Consider the following 20,861-nt stretch of genomic DNA (forward strand, 5'->3'; position numbering starts at 1 on the left):
AACTGCACATCACCATGAGGTCTTGAAGTTGGGAGTGGAGCCGATGCTAGGACAAAGCTGGGAGGGCAGGACAGGACAGATGTCCAGACCTAGGCAACGATCCAGGATGCTCCCTGACATCCAAATCCAAGGCCCCATGCAGAGTACTTGAGTCTTATTATCTATATCACATAGTTTGAGCCAGGAAAATAGCTGGCAAGGTGAGTGGTTAAAATACTGGGTATGGTGTCAGGAGCTAGAAAAGCTGTAAGAATGAGAGGGGAAGCATCAGATAAAACTGCCAGGATGACACAAGGGAAACATCTCTCCATCCATCCATCCATCCATCCATCCATCCATCCATCCATCCATCATTCCATCTACCCACCTATCCATCCACTTATCCACCTGTCTACCTTTCTATCCATCCATCCATCCATCCATCCACCCACCCACCCACCCATCTTTCCATCCATCCACTCATTCATTCCATCCATCCACTCATCCATTCATCCATCCATTCCAACCACCCACCCATTCATCCTTCCATCCACCAATCCATCCATCCATCCATCCGTCCGTCCGTCCGTCCGTCCGTCCGTCCGTCCGTCCTTCCACCCATCCATTCATCCATCTATCCACCAGTCCATCCATCCATCCATCCATCCATCCACCCACCCACCCACCCACCCACCCATCCACCCACCCATCCACCCATCCACCCACCCATCCACCCATCCACCCAGCCAGCAAATATTTATCAGTATCCGTTCTGTGAAATACAAAGACAAATAAAAACATACTGGCTACCCTTAAGGAGCTTAGAGCATAGTAGGGAAGGCAGGCAAGTAATAATGATTATAAATACTAGTTGAGCCTTGCTATGTTCAATGCATTTTTCGTTCCAGTTCCCCAAACCCTTATTCCCATGGGGTGGCACAAAGAGGGCCAGGTGTTATCTGTGCCTGCTGTGGGTTGCATTATAGGAGAGGAGCCCTAAGCCTAGGGAACCCAAATGTTTCATAATGGACAGTAAGCCTACCTGCTCTTTGCATTGAAGGGAGACACTGTATCTTCTGAGGCTATTTACTTTGCAAGCATTCTTGAAAAGATTGTAACCAAAGTAGTGTCTCTGCTCACAAGATGTGCAGAAACACAAAAGACTCTTGGAAAAATGCTTCCCAGCAATGATAGGTTTTATCTTTTAGGATGACAGTGTTTTGGAAACAGTGAGAAAAAGATACTGAGAGAAGTCCCTAGCCTGGGTTCCCAGACAGCTTTTTACCTTCCTCTAGTAGGACTCAATCCTGGTGTTGGTTACCCTAGACCAGGCCAGTGAAACAGGTAAGTCCAGAAGAGGGAACAGGGGTGGCAGCATTGGACACTCTCTCTTCTACTGGTGAATCAAAAGCTTTACTTTGTGAAAAACATGGATTCATCCTATTAGCATCTTGGAGCAAGTATCTAAATAGAAAAGTAGTCCACCCTTGGTAGGCATGCGGGGTGTGGGGGGTATGTTGTCTACATTTCAATGTGATGATCTCAGGGAAGGAAGAACATTAAAATCTGTTGAGGACCAATAATGTACCCGGCCGTGCAATCATTTCTACAACCTTCATTTCATTTAATCTCATAGGAACTTTTTTTTTTATTGTGACAAAATACATATAACATAAAATTTACCATTGAAATCATATTAAAGTGTATAATTCAGTGGCTTAAGTCCATTCATGAGGTTGTGCAACCGTCACCATGATCTTGTGCCAGAACATTTTCATCACCCCAAACCAGAAGCCCTGTACCCATGAAGCAGTTACTCCACATTCCTCTTGCCCCAGCCCTGGAAACCATTCATTTGTTTCTGTCTCTGTGGCTTTGCCTGTTCTGAATAGTCATCATCATCTTTGATAGAGATCCTGTTATTCCCGGTTTACAGATGAGGAAGCTGCAGCTTGGAGGAGCTCACCTCCTGTCCAAGGTTGCAGAGCTGGCAGGGGGTGGATGTGATGGGGCTCTATGAGCTCCCCAGGTGGAGGAGGAAGGTCGTCAGTCTTGTTGCCCTCACATCACCCTCAGGAGCACACCTGCTGTTACTGTGTTCCGGGAAGAGGAGCAGGAGTAGGAGTCCTGCCCACCGGGCTTGAATCAGAGGGAGGCAGGAAGGAGAGGGGGTCCAGGTGGAGAGAGAGTCCAGGCTGTGGGTAGGAGAGGCTAGTAAGCAGCAGGGCTAGGCCCCATGGTGGTGAGAGGCTCTCTCTTGCTAGAGTGGTGCCTGGGGCAGGGCAGCACCGGCAGTGCATGGGGAGCTTCTAGTGCAGAGCGCTTCGGCCCACACACCCCCATTTAACAGCTTTGTTTACTTGGATGGGCCTCCCCAAGGAGACACTCTGGGAAGGAAGCCAGTTCAGGTTTCTTTTTCTTCAGGGAAACCAGACCTGTCTTTGGTTGAAAGTCTCTCTGGTCTGCTGCCAACGCCTCCAGGCTGTCTGGGGGGCTGAGTGCCTGAGTGAGAGTTCATGAATGGCCTCAGGTCAGAGACATCTGCCAACGAGTGAGCTGAGGGAGCCTTTTGTTCATTTCCTGGGAACCTGCAGGAAGCTGGGGCAGGGCTGCCCACCCACTGCAGGCTGGGCCCTCAACATTCCCTCCTCCTTGAGCCTCACGGGGGTCACTTTCTGGGCCTTTACTCAAGCCGCTGGAACTCGGGGAGCCCCTTTTCTTGCTTGGGGGAGCATGGTAGGTGTTTGGGGGTGTTCCTTCACAGATTCCTAAAACTCAAGAGGCTCACAGTCTCTCTTCTGTGGAATGTGGGCCTCCCCCTACCCTCAGTCTCCCTGGGAAGCAGAGCGGGGAGGAAAATGTGGGCCCATCCTGGGTGTCCTAACTCATCCTCTGTAGAGGGACTCTCCTCCTTGAGTATCTCTCTCACCCAGGGTGTGGCATCCCTTGGTCCCGAGGGTCCTCAGAGGGTTAAGCGTTGAACAAAAAGAGCCCTTCCAGATGGGCTGTGCCGTAGCAGCTGTCATGAAGGGCCCCGCCAGCCCCCCTGGGCCTCTGGACACAATCGTGACTGTATCTGGCTGTACCTGACTCCAATCAGATGAGCTTCGAGGTGAGGCATGTGGCTTCCTTCCGGCAATGAAGTGTCTGGGGCGAACGTGACCCCTACAGATGTCTGTCTGCCTGCCTCCCTCTCACCTGGCATCTCTGGAAGGAATTTCCAATAGCAGCCTGACCCCACGGGTGAGTGTGCTCCTGGGGGTCAGGATGGTGACCTTACAGAACCTAATGAGGGGGCAGGTGGACACGGGAAACACCTGGATGCCTGCAAAGATGACCCTGGGATGAGTACCCTATTCTCGCTTGGTATAGCAGGCACAGAGGCAGAGCAGCCCTGGTTCACCCAGCCCCGCCACAGGCAGCCATGTAAACTTGAATAAAGAAATCCCTTTGCCTCAATGAGCCCCTTCTCACCTGGAAAAGGGGATAATATGTTGCTGAGTTGCTGTGAGTCTTAAATGAGAGAATGCATGTGAAATACCTGGAAAACACATAACAAATATAATTAGTTATTCCAGAATAACTAATGATAATACTAAATAATATTGACCCTTCAATCTGACACCAACTTAATCTGAAAGAATAAACAGGTTTACTCAGGGCCCAGTATCTCTGGGTGAGTCCTGAGCCTGTCCCAGCCTTTCCTGGGCCGTTTCTCTGATATGCCGCCTTGTCTGGCCTCTGTTTAACCCACCAGGGGACTCTGCACTCTGTGTTTCTGACTTCCAGACCTCTCTCTGGGAAGCAGCCCCTCAAGCATACAGCTCTATCACTAAAGGCTGCAAGCTGCGTTTCCGATTCTTGAGTGAGCACAGCTGGCGTCTGCTCTCCTTCTTGAGCCTGTTGGACTCCTCACCCTCTCTGCTTAGCTACTTTTGCTTAGAATGATTGAGCATGGATGTCTAATCCTTACTGTCCTGTGGCTCAGGAGGCAGAGTAGTAGCATGGTGCTACTAGTGTGCTTTGGACCTAGATGGATGGTTTGGGTTCAGGTGCTGGCTCCATCATCAGCTCACTCCACTGGTGACATGGGGCAAGTGTTTTCACCTCTCTGCCTTAATTTCACCCTTTCTGAGTTGCAGATACAATATTCTTGCCTATCCACTTCAGGGCTATGGGGAAGATGAGATGAGCTATAGACACACAGGACTCAGAACAGAGCAGGGAAGAGGGAAAGGGATTCATGGCTTTTAGTTGTTAGCAAGACCTTAAATCCTGTGGGTCTGCCTAGAAACCATCTGAGGTCTGGGCAAAGCCTGGGCGAGGGGGCAGACAGCTGTTCTAGTTTCTAGATATGAGAGCTAGAGCTAGGGGGACGGTAGGAGAGAGGAAGAAAATGAACATTTCTTGGTGCCTGTTGGGTGTCATCCCCCTAGGTGTTTGCGCTGTGTTTATTCCCTTCCCTTGATGAGAACCCTGTGGGGCAAAGGATGTGTTTTGACTCTACGGCCAAGGAGGAAGCCGGATGAGGGAGTGGGACACCTTGCCCAGTCTCAGTTAGCACACGATGAGTCAGAGTTCAATACCAGGTGTGTCTAAAAAGCCCATTCTTCCCTCATTACCGTTCACCTCTTCCTATTGGCTGAAACTGTCAGTTCTGAAACAGAAGGGGGACTGTTATTCCAGACCTATTCACCGTCTCCTTGTTTGGACATATTTTAAGAGCCGCCCTAAGCGATTATGTGACAGCCTATAAAAACTAAATACAAGTTCCTCATCGCAAACGTTCCAAACTGCCCTGGCAGCTTTCAGATCAACTTGCTAACCTGCTGAGGGTGGTTCTGCCAGCAATCTGTCCCTCTGTTGACCTGGGGACTTGATTGTACATGTCGATCATTTATGGCCATAACAAAGTTAGAAAGACTCGTGGCTGGTCTATGACATTTGTCACTTAATGTTAACTTGAGCTTTCATTAAAAAGTGTTCCTTTCACCAGAAAAAAAAATGAAGACTGCTCTCCTTCGCATTAAAAGCCATCTTGAACCTTCTTGTGTTTTCTGGGACTTAGACATTTTCAGAAATGAATACTGCAGTTTTCATGAATAGCAATTCCCCAGGCTTGGGTAGACAAAAGTCTCCAGTAGTTGAGGCTGTAGAAATGGGAGCTTGGAAGACAGGGAGCTGGCTCAGGTGGTAAGTGGGAGATGCTTCAGCTATGAAAATCCCAGGAGACGTGCAGCACAGGGCAGTCTAAAAGGACAACCCAAGTCAGCTCATCCCCCAGACGTGAAGAGAGGAGTTAGGTGGCTGACAATGCACAGTTGTCGAGAGCAAGCTGCTCCTGCGAGTGGGGAATGAAATCTGGGGAGCAGAGGGATTCAGAGGAAGGTGGAGACCCAGACCCCTCCCTGGGGAGCTCTCTGGAGGAGGGCTGATGTCAGAGAATGGCGCTGGAAAGAAACCCTCTGTGTTTGGTTCCGCCGGATCAGGGGCGCTTCTTCTGGAGGAGGGCAGAGGAAGGTGAAAGCAACCTCTTACTGAAATGGTGGAACTTCCCCACGTGCTCATCAATTACCAGGCCGAAGTACGTGGAAATAGCTCCCCTTGCCTTCCCTCTGCAAACCGTCATTCCCGCCTTGCCTTCGTGGTCTGTGGACTGTCATCTCCAGACAAAAGAAAAGGCAGCCAAGCGCGGCCCCTTCACACACCCAGGACACAACAGAGTGGGTGGCAAAAAAAGATCTAGCTGGGGGAGGGGGGAGAGGCAGCTGGCTGCCTCTGAGGCCACAGACAGAGGCCAATGTTCCGTCCTCATCCTAGAATGCTACAGCTGGGAAGGACCCCAGGGCCTAGCTGCACTCATCTGCCAGGGAGCCAAGATACAGAGGAGGCGGCGTGAGCATACAGCCCAACACAGGCTTAGCTGTACAATTTGTTCATTCAGCAGCGGGGCCAGTGTCTCTCAGAGCAAAGGTGGGAGCTAACGCTCACGCAAATTATCCTGGATCTTCTGCAGATATTTGCTTCTGAGGGAGGCAATTCTGGTGGCCTGGGTGAAACTGGCTTACATTGCAAGAGAAATACCTCCTTTGGCTAAAACTACTTTTCTTTTCTTTAATTTTTTTTTTTTTTTTGAGACAGAGTATTACTCTGTCTCCCAGGCTGGAGTGCAATGGCATGATCTTGGCTCACTGCAACCTCCGCCTTCAGGTACAAGTAATTGTCATGCCTCACACTCCTGAGTAGCTGGGATTATGGGCACCTGTCACTACACACAGCTAATTTTTGTATTTTTAGTAGAGATAGGGTTTCACCATGTTGGCCAGACTGGTCTTGAACTCCTGGCCTCAAGTGATCCGCCCACCTTGGCCTCCCAAAGTGCTGGGATTACAGGCATGAGCCACCGCACCCGGCCTGAAACTACTTTTCTTTAGGTATATAAGGAAACACCAACTAAACCTCTACCAACAGACAAACCCATGAGTGGATGTGGTCCGTGGTGACTGTCCCGGCTCTTCCACTTAGGCTGTGCTCCCCGTGTGTTCTGAGCAGTTTGCTTTGTGTCCTCACAATGGCTCAGTGCAGCAGGCATTGCTATCACTCCCTGTGCCAGTCAGAGCCCTTCAAGAGCAGATGCCAAGATGGGGTTAGATGTCCCCGAGATGTATCGGGCAGGAAGTCCATGATGGTAAAGGCGGAGGGTCGGTGTGGGTCTGGCATCTGTAGAAGGAAAGACTGGGTAGAAAGAGCCACAGACAGCACTGCGGGGAACTACCCTCCTTGAAGCAAGTCGCTTGTTAGGAGGACTCAGTGTCCAGCAGGAATGGCCTGGAACTAAAGCCCCTGGTGGCCAGTCCCTTTCTGGGCACAGCCTGGGGGATTTGGTGGCCAGGCCTCTGCAGCAGCCATCCCAGCTCCTCTCCCTGGGGTGGAGTGGGGTGACCACAGGAACATCGTCACCCCTACTCTGAACCCTTACTCAAGACGTGGTCAAGCAGGTTCTCTTGAAGGAGGTCTGAACAGCATTTCTGTGGTTTACAGATTAGGAAACTGAAGCAGAGAGGTTAAGTCACCTGTCCAAGTGTTTTGGTGGCTGCTGTTGTGAGGAGGAATACATGAGCCTTTGAAAGATTCTGAGTTCATGGAACAAAAGGTTTCTGTCTCTCAGATCCATATTTCAAATAATTCACAGTCTTTTCATCGTTGATGTGGCCTGGTTAATGTTGCTACCCGTTCTGATTGACAACTTTCATTCCTGAAAGCCTGCTGGGTGATAGCAGGAATGCCTCTGCACCGTTGGCCCTGTGGGCATTGGATAAGCCTGGGTGCTGGGGCAGGCGCCAGGCCAGGTGCTGGGTGACCTCTGTAGTGAAATGCAGCCCTGGTTTCCTCCAGCCTTCTCCTGGGGAGATTAACATTATTGAATCTCTACAACATCCTAGAACACCCTAGGCAGGAGGTTTTCTTTATTTTATATATTTTATTTTTGAAATTAAATTGTATTTTATTTGAGACAGGGTCTCACTCTGTCATCCAGGCTGGAATGCAATGGCAAAATCATGGCTCACTGCAGCCTTGAAACCCCCGGGCTCAAGCAATCCTCCGGCCTCAGCCTCCTGGGTAGCTGGATCAGCAGATGCACACCACCATCGTCAGCTAATTTTCTTCATTGTTTGTAGAGTTGAGGTCTCACTAAGTTGCTCAGGCTGGTCTAGAACTCCTGGACTTGAGCAATCCCCCTGCCTTGGCCTCTCAAAGTGCTGGGATTACAGACATCAGTCATGTGTCCAGCTGGCAGGAGGTCTTAACATCCTTGTTTTTCGGATGAGGAGACTGAGGCGTGGAGAGGTGAAGACTTGCTCAAAATCATACAGTGAATAAAGGGCAGAGCTGGAGTCTGGAGTCAGTCTGACCGAATGTGAAACCCACACGCCGTCCCGATACCATCCAATCCTGTGAGGTGAGGAGTATTGTCCCTGTTTCATTGATGAGGAGACAGAGGCTCAGAGAGGGGGACTCATGTTCTCGAGGTCACACAGCAAGTCCATCGCAGCAGTGGGGCTGGAGTCCAGCCTCTCAGACTCCAAGGGCCCCAGGACAACCTTCCATCCTGGTTCAGCTAAGCGACTGCACTCTGAGGAGGGCACAGGCCCTGGGATGACGGGAACCTTTTGTTCCCCGGTCCCTGATTCCTGACCCCAGTCCCCACCTCCAGCTCTGTGGAGCTGGGAGACGGAGGAACGAGGAGGGACATCCTGCCTTTCCTGCCCCTTTGTCCCATGGTCTGGGGCCCTGACTCTGCAATACCAGGGTGATCACTGAATCAAAAATTAGGAGGCTGGCCCAAGTCTTTGTGTCACTCTCTTAACCTTGGGTCACTAATTTGTAAAGTGGGGTGGTGAGGACGCGGTGAGGGGAATGCTTTGGCACCAGCTTGGGGTTGTATGACCACATGGGGCAATGCGAGTACTATTATCTTTCTGTTGTCTTCCTCCTGCCCCATGGCCTGGCCTCAGCGCATCTGCTAGTCTGCAGCCGCAACCAGCGTGGAAAGCCGCCTGGCAGGCCACTCCGGACTGGACCCGCAGTGGTCTCCCCCCAGGTGGCTGGTCTGGCCTGCTGGACCACATTTCTCACAGTTCTCTTGCCCTCCAGCCCTCCCCTCACTGAGCACTCTGCCCCCACCCTGCTTAGGGGAGAGTCTGTGACCCCCAGAGCAGGCTTCTGTGCTTCATCCCCCAGGGGGAGATTCCAGAGCAGACAACTCAGCTGCCTTTGTGACTGAAACCGAGAGGAAATGAAGGAGTGTTTATGAAGTCGCTGCAACTTGCCAGGTGCTTTCACTATGCAACCCTCCCTGCAGCCATCCCGAGAATGTGATCCTTAGTTTACTTCTGATGAAAGTAAGGCTCAGAGGGGCCACCTGCCTAAGGGCGTGCAGCTGGAATGCGGGTAGCCAGGACTCCAGCTCTGGTCTGTCTCATTCACTTGGAAGCCAGGCCCCTTTCCTCCCTCCCACTGTGTGTGCGGGAGCTCTGTGGTGGGGCAGCTGCCCCGAGGGAAGGTCCCTCTGACCACCAGTGTCTGTGGCTGGCTGTCCAGGAGGCAGAGCCAGGACTGGCAGTTTGGGCTCCAAGGACTGCCTCTTCCTCCTGGCTGCCAGGGAGTTTCCAATCATCAGAAGAAACAGACTCTGGGAACAGCTCTGCCACCTGTCCCAGCCCTGCCCCAGCCTCTGAGCAACTGGAGCCCAGATGCCCTGGCTCACCCTAAGCTATCCCTAAGCACGGGTGGGCCTGAAGGAGGCTCCCTACTGGGCATGGGCGAGGATCTTGGTCTTCCAGGTGGGACCCTGCCTGCCAGGGGACAGCCTCTTAGGTGGGTGGGAAAGAGCTCTGTACTTGGGTTAACAAATGTGGCTTCTAGCCCTGCTCCATCAAGGGCCAGCGCGTGATTTTAAATAGGTCTCTTCTCTCTAAGCATTTGTTTCTTGGTCTATAAAATGGGATCCTAACCTCTCCTCACTGCAGTGTGGGAGGGAAAATGAGTCAAGGCATGAAAGTGCTGGAAACGGAAAGCCCTGGGCAGGACCTGCTCCATAATTTGCCAAGTTCAGTGCAAAAATGAAAAGGTGGGGCCGGGAGCCCTGGATCACACCTGTAATCCCAGCACTTTGGGAGACTGAGGCAGGCAGATCACTTGAGGTCAGGAATTTGAGACTAGGCTGGCCAACATGGGGAAATCCTGTCTGTACAAAAAATACAAAAAATTAGCCAGGCGTGGTGGTGCGCCTGTAGTCCCAGCTATGCGGGAGGCTGAGGTGGGAGGATGGCTTGAGCCTGGGAGGTGGAGGCTGCAATGAGCTATGATTGCGCCACTGTACTCCAGCCTGGGCGACAGAGCGAGACCCGTTCAATAATACGTAACAACCCAGCATAACATATAAAATAAAATAAAACAAAATAAAATGTAAATAAAAAATAAAAATGAAAAAGTGGGTCCCCTTGTGAATTTCAAGGCCGTGGTGGCAGAGCGTTAAACCAAGCTCAGGGTCGCACGCCCTGAAGCCAGCGCTGCGCTGGGGTCCGGCGCCGTGGAAGGTCCCGCTGTGCCGCCGCTTTGGCTCCCCGGCCCGGTCCTGAGATCCACGCGGCGGATCCCTGCGCATTCGGCGGGGCGCCGGCTCCATCTAGCGGTGCAATGACGAACAGCACCTGCCGCTCACACCCTGGGGGGCCTGGGGGCGCCTTAGACTCACACCAGCCGCAAGGTTTTCATCCGTCTCCATCGGTCACCACGTTCTCTCCATGGTCCTCCAGAGTCTCTCACATTGCTCCTGCCCCGTCATGAGTACTTTGGTCTCCTCATTCGCCCACTCCCCCTGTTTTCTCAGGTGGTCCGGAGGGCGGTGCGGTTCCTTGAGTTTCCCGCGGTCCCTCCCAAGCTGTTCTCTTGGGGTCTCTGGAGGCACACTGCCTGTAGCCCCTTTCCAGCCTGCAGCGCCATCTCACAGCATCACCTCCTCGGAGCCCCTCTGTGGCTTTCTGCCACCTGCCGGGCAGGCCCCTTTCCTTCGTCCGGCATCGGCATCCCGGCCCGCCTGTCCCATCCTGCGGTGTCCCGTTTCCGCCCAGGCCCGCCTATCAGCCTTCAGCGTCCCTGCAGCCTCTGCTCCGCGCACACCACTCCCCTGCGCAAGACTTCCCTTCTCCTGCCCGCCTTCCTCCCGGCCCACCTCTGACAGGAAGCCTTCCAGGATTACGAGAACCCCCGGGGTTGTCCTCCCTTTGTGTGAACAGCGGTGCGGAGGTTTTGGAGACAAAACGCCTCTGTTGGAGTCAGAGGTAGCTAGATTAGGGGTGCGCATAGCATGGGCTTTGGGATTGGACCTGCGGACCTGAAACCTGTCTCCACTACTTCTGAGTCGGTTTCCTTGTGGACAAAGTGCGACATCAAATGAAACAGGATTTTTTTTTCTTGGTGAGAATTAATTAGATAATTTATCTTAGGCATTCAGAGTGGTGACCGGCTCATTCTAAGCACCGAATAAGCGTTGCTATGGTCATTATCGTTATCATTATTAAGTTCTGTACTCATTAATTACTGGCAGTGCGACCTCGGGCTGGTGGCTTTACCTTGAGCTCTCCCTGTCTGGAAAAAGGGTAGTTTATTTCTATTTCTGTGTCAGAGGGTGGTCGTGATAGTAAATTCGGTGCTGTTCTTTGGCGCTGTCAGTAGGAGTTGCTTCAGAAATACTGTCCCTCTGTCCCTCTGCTGTCCACCTTGCTCTGAGCACTCATCAGAGTGCCCCTGCACAGCTCCTTCTCGGTTATCTAGAATTATCTAATTTTGGTACAGTTTCTTTTTTTTTTTTTTTTTTTGAGACAGAGTCTCACTCTGTCACCCAGGCTGGAATGCAGTGGTGAGATCATGGCTCGTGACAGCCTTGACCTCCTGGGCTCAAGCGATCCTTCTGCCTCAGCCTCCAGAGTAGCTAGGACTACAGGTGCGCTCCACCACACCCAGCTAATTTTCTTCATTTTTTGTAGAGACAGCGTCTCACTATGTTGCATAGGCTGGTCTAGAACTCCTGGGCTCAAGTGATCCTCTCATTGTGGCCTCCCAAAATGCTGGGATTACAGGCCATGCCCAGCATGATAACAGTTGTTAAACTTCTATGTTTCCTCAATCAAACATTAACACCCTGAAGGACATATTTTGGTTTTAATGGGTGTATTAGTCAAGGTTCTCCAGGTAAACAGAACTAACAGGGTGTGTGTGTGTGTGTGTGTGTGTGTGTGTGTGTGTGTGTAGAGACAGATGGACAGACAGACACACCCCCAGACTGATTTATTTTAAGGAGTGGGTTTGTGATTGTGGGGACTGGCAAGTCTAAAATCGAGACACAGGGAAGAGTTGATGTTGCTGTCCCAAATCGCGTGGCAGTCTGGAGGCAGAGTTCTCTCTTCCTTGGGAGCTTCTGTTCTCTCAGTTGAGGCCTTCAACTGACTGGATGAGGCCCACCCACATTATAGAAGATAGCTTGCTGCACTCAAAGTCTACTGATTTAAATGTTAATCTCAGCTGAAAAACACCTCCACAGCAATGCCAAACAGACTGATGTTTGACTAAAAACTGGTTACCATGGCCTCGCCAAGTTAACGCATAAAATTCGCCATCACGGTGGGCTGATATTTACTACATAAGGACTTTATCCCCTTTATTCGTTCCTCCTCTGCCCTCCCCCCTTCAGTTCCCCACTTCGTTCTTTCCTCCTTTCACTTTCTTTGTCAACCGCAGTAAGTTTAGTGTCCTCTCTTGCTCTTCTGCATAGAATCCACAACTGTCTTTCCCCAGCTCTACCCCAGCACTTGCCTATTCGGAGTCATTGTGGACAGTAAGGGGCTTTGGCCCTCAGGTTGGGCAGGGAGTGGGTTGGGGTGGACTGCGTACTCTCTGTTCTTAAACCCCTGCCTCAAAATCCTTACCCTGCTGTAGGCATTCTCATGAACACCAGCTGAATGTGGTTCACACTGGAGGGAAGGGTGATACAGGATTGCAGTCCTATGTTTCTCATCTGCACTAGTCTGGAGAAGGGGTCCTGACTGGGCTTTGGGATGAGGGCAGAAGGGGTAGACTGGAGTTGGCAGGCTTCCTGCTGGGAGTAGAGAGTGATGAGATGTAGCTGGAGAAACGTGGTGGGGAATAAAGTGGCCAGAAGAAACACCAGAGGGTTAGACTATGGGGCTTATTAATGGAAAGTGTCAGGTTGCAAGTTACAGAAAGTTCAACTAGAATTGCCTTTAAAAAGTGAATTTTGGCCTGGTGTGGTGGCTCACACCTGTAATCCTAGCACTTTGGGAGGCTGAGGTGGTCAGATCACCTGAGGTCAGGAGTTTGAGGCCAACTTGGCCAACTTGGCGAAATCCTGTCTGTACTAAAAATACAAAAATTAGCCAGGTGTGGTGGCACGCACTTGTAATCCTAGCTACTTGGGAGGCTGAGGGAAGAGAATTGCTTGAACCCGGGAGGTGGAGGGTGCAGTGAGCAGAGGTTGCACCACTGCACTCCAACCTGGACAATAGAGCGAGACTGTCTCAAAAAAAAAAAAAAAAAAAAAGCGTATTTCTTGATATTTATGGATATGTGCAACGAACACTAGAAATAAATGTAACTTCAGATGAAGCTTGATCAACAGTTCAATGACATCAGCAACCCATTCTTTCATCCCTCTGCCTTGATCACTGTGGTCTCTTACCTACATTTCTAACTTGTCTTCCCTGTGGATTAGAAAATGGTGGCCTATAGGTCCCAGGGCTCTGTGTTTTTCATTCATGTCCAGCAGGATAATGAGCAACTCTCATTGTTCTCAGTAAAAGCCCTAACATTCTATGCTATTTGCATGAGCTTAGGGTTTAAGCCTATTCCTAAAATTTCACTGTGGCCAGAGGCATGGGAGGTAATGATTGGCTTAGCCTTGGTCCCTATATTTTATTCTAGAATGGGACCTGTAGCATATCATGGGTCTTCAGATCCTACCCGGTGGGGCTGGCTGCCTCTAGGGTTCCCTGCAGTCTTTAAGTTCTGAGCTTTGTTGGTTCCCAGTAAGGTAATGGAGCAAAGTGCAGGGCTTGCTGAGGTCTGCCAGTTAGGATGAGCCTTATTTTGATGTGGAAGGACATATTTCAACTCCTCTAAGAAACCCATATGGCCATCTTTGCACATGTCCTTGGCATGATTCCTTTTACAGGAGGAGTAATTTGGCTCAGATTTGTGGGTTTGTTTTCATTGCTTTTTACTAATAGTTTTCATAGCATCTGCTTCCTAACACCTTCTGGTGTTTGTATATCATCAGAGCTAGTTTTAGGAAGGTGGAGAATGGTCTTTATGCTCTGTAAGAAATAAAGCTGGGCATGGATTTTGGAGCTTGGCAGACTTTTAAGCTCACTTCCTGCTGTGTATATAAGTCCTTCTATGAGTCTGGGCATCATTTTTTTCGTCTGAAAATTAGGTGCCTAGGATACCTGCCCCACAGGGTTGTCATGAGACTCAAGAAAGATGATGTCCATGGAGAACCTCCTGATCCAAATCATGTCAAGCTCAGTGGTCTGCTCTTCAGAGAAGCCTTACTCTCCACCCCTCTAAAGTAGCCCACAGCCATCCTGTGTACTCTTTGCCATGTCACACATTTATTCATGCCATTTCATCTAAAATACTTTCATTTGTCGTCAGTTTCCTCCTGCCAGAATATGAGGTTTATGAAAGCAGGACACATGCTTCTCTTACTCATCGTAAGTTACTGTTGTGAGCAACTGGGGCTCAGTCCTGCCAGGGAAGTCTAGGAGATGGTATAGAAGAGAACTCAGCTTTCTTCCTGCTGAAAGGAGAGGGATTTGGGGTATTTGTCCACCAACTCTCATCAGTCATTGGCCAAGGGCTTCTCCTAGGAGGTGTTAATAACCCGATTCTTTGGCCTGATATGTCCACAGCAGAATGGGCCTGTGTCTTAGTCCATTTGTATAGCTATAAGGAACACCCATGGCTGGATAATTTATAAAGAAGAAAAGACTAATTTGGCTCATGTTTCTGGCGGCTGGAAAGTGTGATTGGGCATCTGCGTTTGGTGAGGGCTTCAGGCTGCTTCCACTTGTAGTGGAAGGTGAAGGGGAGCTGGGTGTGCGCAGATCACACGGTGAGAGAGGAAGTGAGGAGTGGGGCGTGGGTGGTGGTGGTGATGCCAGGCTCTTTAACAACCACCTCCTGAAGGAATTAACAGAGTAAGAACTCACTCAGCCCCAAGAGAGGGCCTTCATCTGGTCCTGAGGGATCTGCCCCCATGACCCAAACACCTTCTCTTAGGCCCCCTTTCAACATTGGAGATAAATGTCAACATGAGGCTTAGAGAGTCAAATACCCAAAACATAGCGGGCTGTCATGGACACACTCTGTGATGGTTAGAGTCACAGACAAAAACTCTCGGGTGATTGCACTTGGCAGCAGTTGAGTCTACCTGCAGGGTGATGGTGAGCACCAGGGGGATTGGGCAAAGTGGCCATAGCACCTTCTGCACAATTGAGTCCCCATCTGCAGGCGTGATGGTGAGAATTTGTTGGACAGTTCAAGAGGGGCAGGATCCCTCCAAGAAGACAAGTGGGAGATGAGGCCAATACCCTATCATTGCTGCAATGTGTCCTGTCCCCGCTGTTCATTAGGACAACCATCTCCCTTTCTGTTGTTTATCCATCTGAGGACTACTTTTAAAACCTCCTTCCGGCTGGGCACGGTAGCTCATGCCTGTAATCCCAGCACTTTGGGAGGCCAAGGCGGGTGGATCACGAGGTCAGCAGATCGAGACCATCCTGGCTAACATGGTGAAACCCCGCCTCTACTAAAAATACAAAAATTAGCCCGGCGTTGTGGCAGGCGCCTATAGTCCCAGTTACTCGGGAGGCTGAGACAGGAGACTGGCGTGAACCCAGGAGACGGAGCTTGTAGTGAGCTGAGTTCGCACCACTGCACTCCAGCCTGGGCGATAGCGTGAGACTCTGTCTCAAAAAACAAAACAAAACAAAACTCCCTTCCACAATGAATTCTCTCTGAATATCTAAGCTACTGATTTTCCTCTCAGTTTTAAGTGCCCAGGGCTGATGCTGGTGTCTTACTCATGGTCTGCCTAACACATGGAGAGGGGTACCAGTCCTTCCTCTCCTCTAGAGCAGGAGTTTGCAGCCCTAGGTGTACATTGGAATCACCTGGCAAGCTTTTAAAGCATACTGATGATCAAGGCCCCACCTCTAGATATTCTGATGCAATTCATTTGGGATAAGGCCCAGGCATTTGGCACTTCAAAAAAATTCCCCTACTCTGCTCCCCAGGTGATTCTGACATGCAGCCAGTGGGGAAGGAAGGGAGCCACTGACCTAGATCTTTTTTTTTTTTGAAACAGAGTTTTGCTCTTGTTGCCCAGGCTGGAGTGCAATGGTGCAATCTTGGCTCACTGCAACCTCCACCTCCCAGGTTCAAGTGATTCTCCTGCCTCAGCCTCCCGAGTAGCTGGGATTACAGGCACCTGTCACCACACCTGGCTAATATTTGTATTTTTTAGTGGAGATGGGGGTTTCTCCATGTTGGTCAGGCTGGTCTGGAATTCCCGACCTCAGGTGATTCGCCGACCTCGGCCTCCCAAAAAGTTGGAATTCCAGGCATGAGCCACCACTCCCGGCCTGATTTAGACCTTATACAGGCACCTGAGACAGGCATCTGAAAAGATCAGAGGTATGTCCAGCTTCAGAAGCAGCTTGATCTAGCAGATCAATGATGTCATGAAAGGCTCGTTACTGCTTGCTTTTTTTTTTTTTTTTTTTCCAATCTCTCTGCCTTGCCTCATGTGATGTCTGGCTTATTAACCCTCTGATTATTAGATAAACTCAGAATTCCTAAATAGTTGCTGGCATGTCTTAGGGCTGTGTGCGTTCTCATTCATGTCCGGTGAGGGAGGACATCTTTGTCTCATCATTCCCAGCACAAGTTTGGAGAGATTCAGGTTGTTTGAACCAGTGTGGGTCTCAAGCCTATCCCTGAATTGATCCTTGTGGCCAGGGGCATGGCTCAGACCATGCACTTCATTCCCAGCTCTAGATGTGTCAGTTTGCCACCTTAGCCCTGTGTGCCCAGTACACCCACCTGGGTGGCCTCTAAAGAATTCTGATGCCCAGGTCCCCACCTTCGGGGATGTTCCTTCAATTGGGCTGCTGTGGCACCCAGGTGTTTGCATTGTTCAAAGTTCCCAGGTGATTCTGATGTGCAGCCAGGATAGAGAACATACATCTTGTAGATACAGGGTAGACATCATACAGCCTCAAGATGCAGGCTAGGACCCCATATGGGAAGAGTCTTGGGAACAGGTCCTCTCCTGGGCCTAAGTGGATGCCTTGCTGGGGACCAGCCACGTGCCCAGAAGCCTTAAGGGACCACATGGCTACATGCAGGAAGCCCAAACAGAGGAACAGGTCTGGACTATCCAACAAATTCTCATCATCACACCTACAGTTTCCAACCATAAGAGGCAGCAGCCAATGGCCATCTGAGTGAGATGTGTCATGAATGCAGGAGATGTTTTGGTGGGCTGCCCCTGCCAGTGACCACGGCTGCCTGAGACATTTCCCTTCTCTGCATCTCTTTTCCTATCTGTTACACAGACTCAAAGAATGCTGATGCCTCTCTGAACTGACCTCAGATGAATGAGATTTGTGGGAAGTATCCTCATCCTTGGGGTGAGGCAGAATCCCCTTATAGGAACGGTCTGTGATAGAGTGAGAAGAGTTTCGTCTCCCTATGGAGTCTCTATCAGCTGTGCTACCTTACGCAGGTCCCCCTTACCTCTCTGAGCTTCAGCAACCTCTTCTGTACAACCAGGACTCTACTATCTGGAATGCCCAGGACTCTACCATCTGGAATACTCCACATGAGCATGAAATAAGATAATGTATATAAAACCCCTAGTGCAGCACCTGGCACAAAATAGGGCTTCAGTGAATTGCTTTCCTTCCCAGAATGCTACTGTTAGCTTTTAATCTTTTAAATGTGATGTCAAATGGGGAAACCAAGACCCACAGTGTTCAACATGAGTAATCATTTGCTGGTTATAGGCTGAAGCTGCACGATCATCCTCTAGACCCTAAAATCTCTCAGCAGGAGGCCCTGTTATCCTCTTCATCTCTGCACTCCCACTCACACCACAGGGGCTCCAGGCTTTTCATATCAGAGGGTCTTAGAGGTGGCAATCTTTTTGGAAGCAAAGTGTTGTGAAGGGTCTTGTCTTGAAGTTGCATTTGTATTTGGGTCGGATGTTTGCTGGGGATGGCTTGGGGGCTGGGGAGGATGAAGTCACTGCCTGGCACAGGCCTGGCACAATGTAAGTACAGTTGACCCTCCGACAATATGAGTTTAAACTGCATGGGTCCACTTACATGCAGATTGTTTTCAACCAAACATGATAGAAATTGCAGTATTTCTAGGATGTGAAACCTGCATATATGGAGGCCCAAGTTTTTGAAAACACGAGTTCCTCTGGGCCGGCTGTGGGACTTGAGTATCTGCAGATTTTGGTATGGGGAGTCCTGGAACCAATCCTTCACACATACAGAGGAACAACTGCACTAATAATTGGACGTCAAGTGAATGGACTAGCCTTCCCTTTTCACAGCTTACCTCTCTTACCTAATGGAGTCATGAAGAAGTGATTGATAGTGTAAGAAATAGTTCTGTTTATTGGTTAGAACATGGTATAAAATTACAGCAATTTGCAGGCATTCTGGACTTCTCGGGAGGGACATGCAGCGCTGGGCTCAAGCAGGGGATGTGGTGGAGATATGGACCACTGGGCAATGGCTCACTTCCTAGACATATTAAAGGACTTGCACTACCAGCACAAATGCCAGTGTGAGAGAATTATTGGTCCTCGTTTCTGGAAACAAATGACATGGGCAGTTTGGGTCATCAGAAAATGCCACACTTAATAATTCAGTCCTATCCCACATATATTAGGTGCTGGCTCTCCCAATCTGGTTATGACAGATCCTAATTGTTCTGGATAACTCTCATTCTTCCCACCAAAGGAAGAGAAACAGGCACATTGGTTTGGGAGGCCATCAGATGATGGTGTGCATCTGGCTCAGGTCCTCTTGCTTCCAGATTCACCAAAGTTTGCCTGACTTGGAGGCAGTGGGCTGGGGGCATGTAAGCAGAATATTTTGTGCACTACTGTTTAAGCTCAAGCAGAGGGACCTTCCATAGGGCAGTAGTGTGAGAAGATGAGCATGCTTCCAAAACAAACTCAAATTTCATCTTGTCTCTCTCAAGAAGAAGAAGGAGGAAGAGGTGGCAATCAGAGACTGAGCCACATAATGCTGGGTTCCATAGAAAGTCTTCAGCAGAGAATTCTTCCAAAGTGTGAAAGGTGTTTCTGTCCCAAGAGTTGGTGTGTAAAATCAGAACGAGGGCAGATCAGGGTGTTAAGGTGGTTGCTTAGTACAATGTCTCTGAGAGCTGAATGGCTGAGTGTCACCAGTTACATGACATTTTGAAACAGCTGGAGAGACCTCATGATGTTGTCATCCTGGGAGAAAAGGAGGGGAAGAGGATGGTTAGAACTCTGAGTCCCCTCCCTGAGAGCTCTGTAACTCTGGTGAGCAAATCTCAAGCATGGATTTCCTATATGGGGAAAACTCTACAAGGGTATGAAAAACAAGAAGTAAGGATGGGGACATAAAAAGTGATCAGCTCAAAGTAAAAAGCATCACCTGTAGCCTTAAAGAGGAATTCAGAAGAAACAAATCATCTAGTAAAATAGTGAGTTCTTTTAAGAAGCTCTGAACAATTACATTTCATAAAATTATTTTTATACATCCACTGAAATGATTATATTTTTTCCCTTTTTATTCTATTAATGTGATTAATTACACTGACCAATTATGAATGTTAAACCAACCTTGCCTTCCTGGAATACTGCTTTAGATTCTACACATTTTGATAAGTCATATTTTTATTTTATTTTTGATTCAAGATATTTTCTTCTCTGAACCATGAATTAGAAGTTTATTGCTTAATACCCAACATTTGAGGATTTTTCTACATTCAATACTATACCTCAGAGAATAAATAATAGAAAAATGTAAAATACAGAACATGCAATGGAGACGTACAATAAGAAAACACCCCAAAGCTCTCTCTTTCAAAAAAATCAATAAAGTAGATAAATGCTTATTAAGACTGCTTTTCAAATTATCAATATCAGAAATGAAAAGGTTAATGTCAGTATAGGCTTATTTGGCTCATTATTCTGGCAGATGGAAAGTTTAGTTGAGCATCTGCATCTGGTGAGGGTTTCAGGCTGCTTCAACTCACAGTAGAAAGTGAAGGGGAGCTGGGTGTGCAGAGATCCCATGGTGAGAGAGGAAGCAAGGTTGGGGGTGGGGAAGGTGCCAGGCTGTTTTACAACTAGCTCTCAAGGGAACTGACAGAGTGAGAACTCACCCCCAAGGGGGTCAATGTTCATTCCATTCTAGTTGTTAAATATCTTGGATATCACCCTGCATATAGGACATCTACATAACAGGGTGGCTGTGATGTTTATGTATGTGCTTGAAACTTGGTGGGGGCTCAGTATGTGCTAGTAACTTCTCCCCTGCTTTCTTACATTTGCTATTCTTCTTGGCTGGAGTGCAGAGTAACTGTGTACATTTTTAAAATAATGTAGGGGTACAAATGGATTTCTCAAAAGTAGATGAAGCAATTATTTCCAGTTCAGTCTCTGGGGACTCTGGGGCTGGTCTATTGGTTAGACTTAATGAAAGTTGTGTTCCCAGGACCAGCATCGCTGGTGTGACTGGGGAGAATGTGAGAAAAGTAACATTTCAGGCCCCACCCCAGACCTACGGACTTAGAATCTGCATTTTAACAAGATCTTTAAGGATATTGTTTCACACATTAAAGTTTTAGAAGCCTTGGTCCAGGGCATTTGTGTTAAAGTGACCCAGATCTAGAGTCTCTGGGATTGAGGCCTGGAAATATACATTTTCAGAATCATTCCAGGCAATTTTTATGCACACTGTGGTTTGAGAATCACACAGTTGTAGATTCCCCGCCCTGCTCCCAGCTGCTTCCTTGTTGTCTGGGGAATGGGTCATCAAGCCAGAGGCAGGCTAAAAAATAATGGTGTTGCCCTCTTGGGAAGTCTATTTTCACAGAGACCCCCTGTGAGTTTTCACATCCACATCCCCCCAGACGCCTACTTAGGCTCTCTGTTCAGTCCTGTGCTTAGCCAAGACCAACCACAGGCCAGGCTGAGGAGTGGAACTGCTGGACTTCACAGTTGTTGCTAG

General features: G+C 49.2%; 1 protein-coding gene and 2 long non-coding RNA genes across 11 annotated transcripts in view; 1 reads left to right on the forward strand and 2 right to left on the reverse strand.

The window, feature by feature from the left end:
• Positions 1-1,670: 1,670 nt before the first annotated feature.
• LOC139363700 (uncharacterized) lies at positions 1,671-6,450 on the reverse strand. Of its 2 annotated transcripts, XR_011624462.1 has the most exons (4): positions 5,555-6,450; positions 4,806-5,229; positions 3,454-3,520; positions 1,671-3,186 (listed from the first exon to the last, which is right to left on the reverse strand). It is a non-coding gene; the product is annotated as an uncharacterized lncRNA (long non-coding RNA). The 2 variants fall into 2 exon arrangements; XR_011624461.1 differs by having other exon boundaries at positions 3,454-5,229.
• A 63-nt stretch (positions 6,451-6,513) lies between these two features.
• LOC105480851 (uncharacterized) overlaps positions 6,514-20,861 on the forward strand; it is a 92,235-nt gene continuing 77,887 nt past the window's right edge. For all 5 annotated transcript variants that reach the window (XR_011624456.1, XR_011624458.1, XR_011624459.1 and 2 more), the window contains exons 1-3: positions 6,514-6,667; positions 7,497-7,939; positions 8,722-8,813. This is a non-coding gene — a long non-coding RNA (uncharacterized lncRNA). The remainder of the gene's footprint in view (positions 6,668-7,496; positions 7,940-8,721; positions 8,814-20,861) is intronic.
• Positions 18,231-20,861, reverse strand: part of LOC105480853 (potassium voltage-gated channel interacting protein 1) — a 380,729-nt gene continuing 378,098 nt past the window's right edge. For all 4 annotated transcript variants that reach the window (XM_011740047.3, XM_011740048.3, XM_011740046.3 and 1 more), the window contains one exon: positions 18,231-19,096. In XM_011740047.3, coding sequence (XP_011738349.1) covers positions 19,049-19,096 — 48 coding nt within the window. In that variant the 3' untranslated portion in view covers positions 18,231-19,048. The remainder of the gene's footprint in view (positions 19,097-20,861) is intronic.

Source organism: Macaca nemestrina, chromosome 6, assembly GCF_043159975.1.
Source record: "Macaca nemestrina isolate mMacNem1 chromosome 6, mMacNem.hap1, whole genome shotgun sequence".
NCBI lineage: Eukaryota > Metazoa > Chordata > Mammalia > Primates > Cercopithecidae > Macaca > Macaca nemestrina.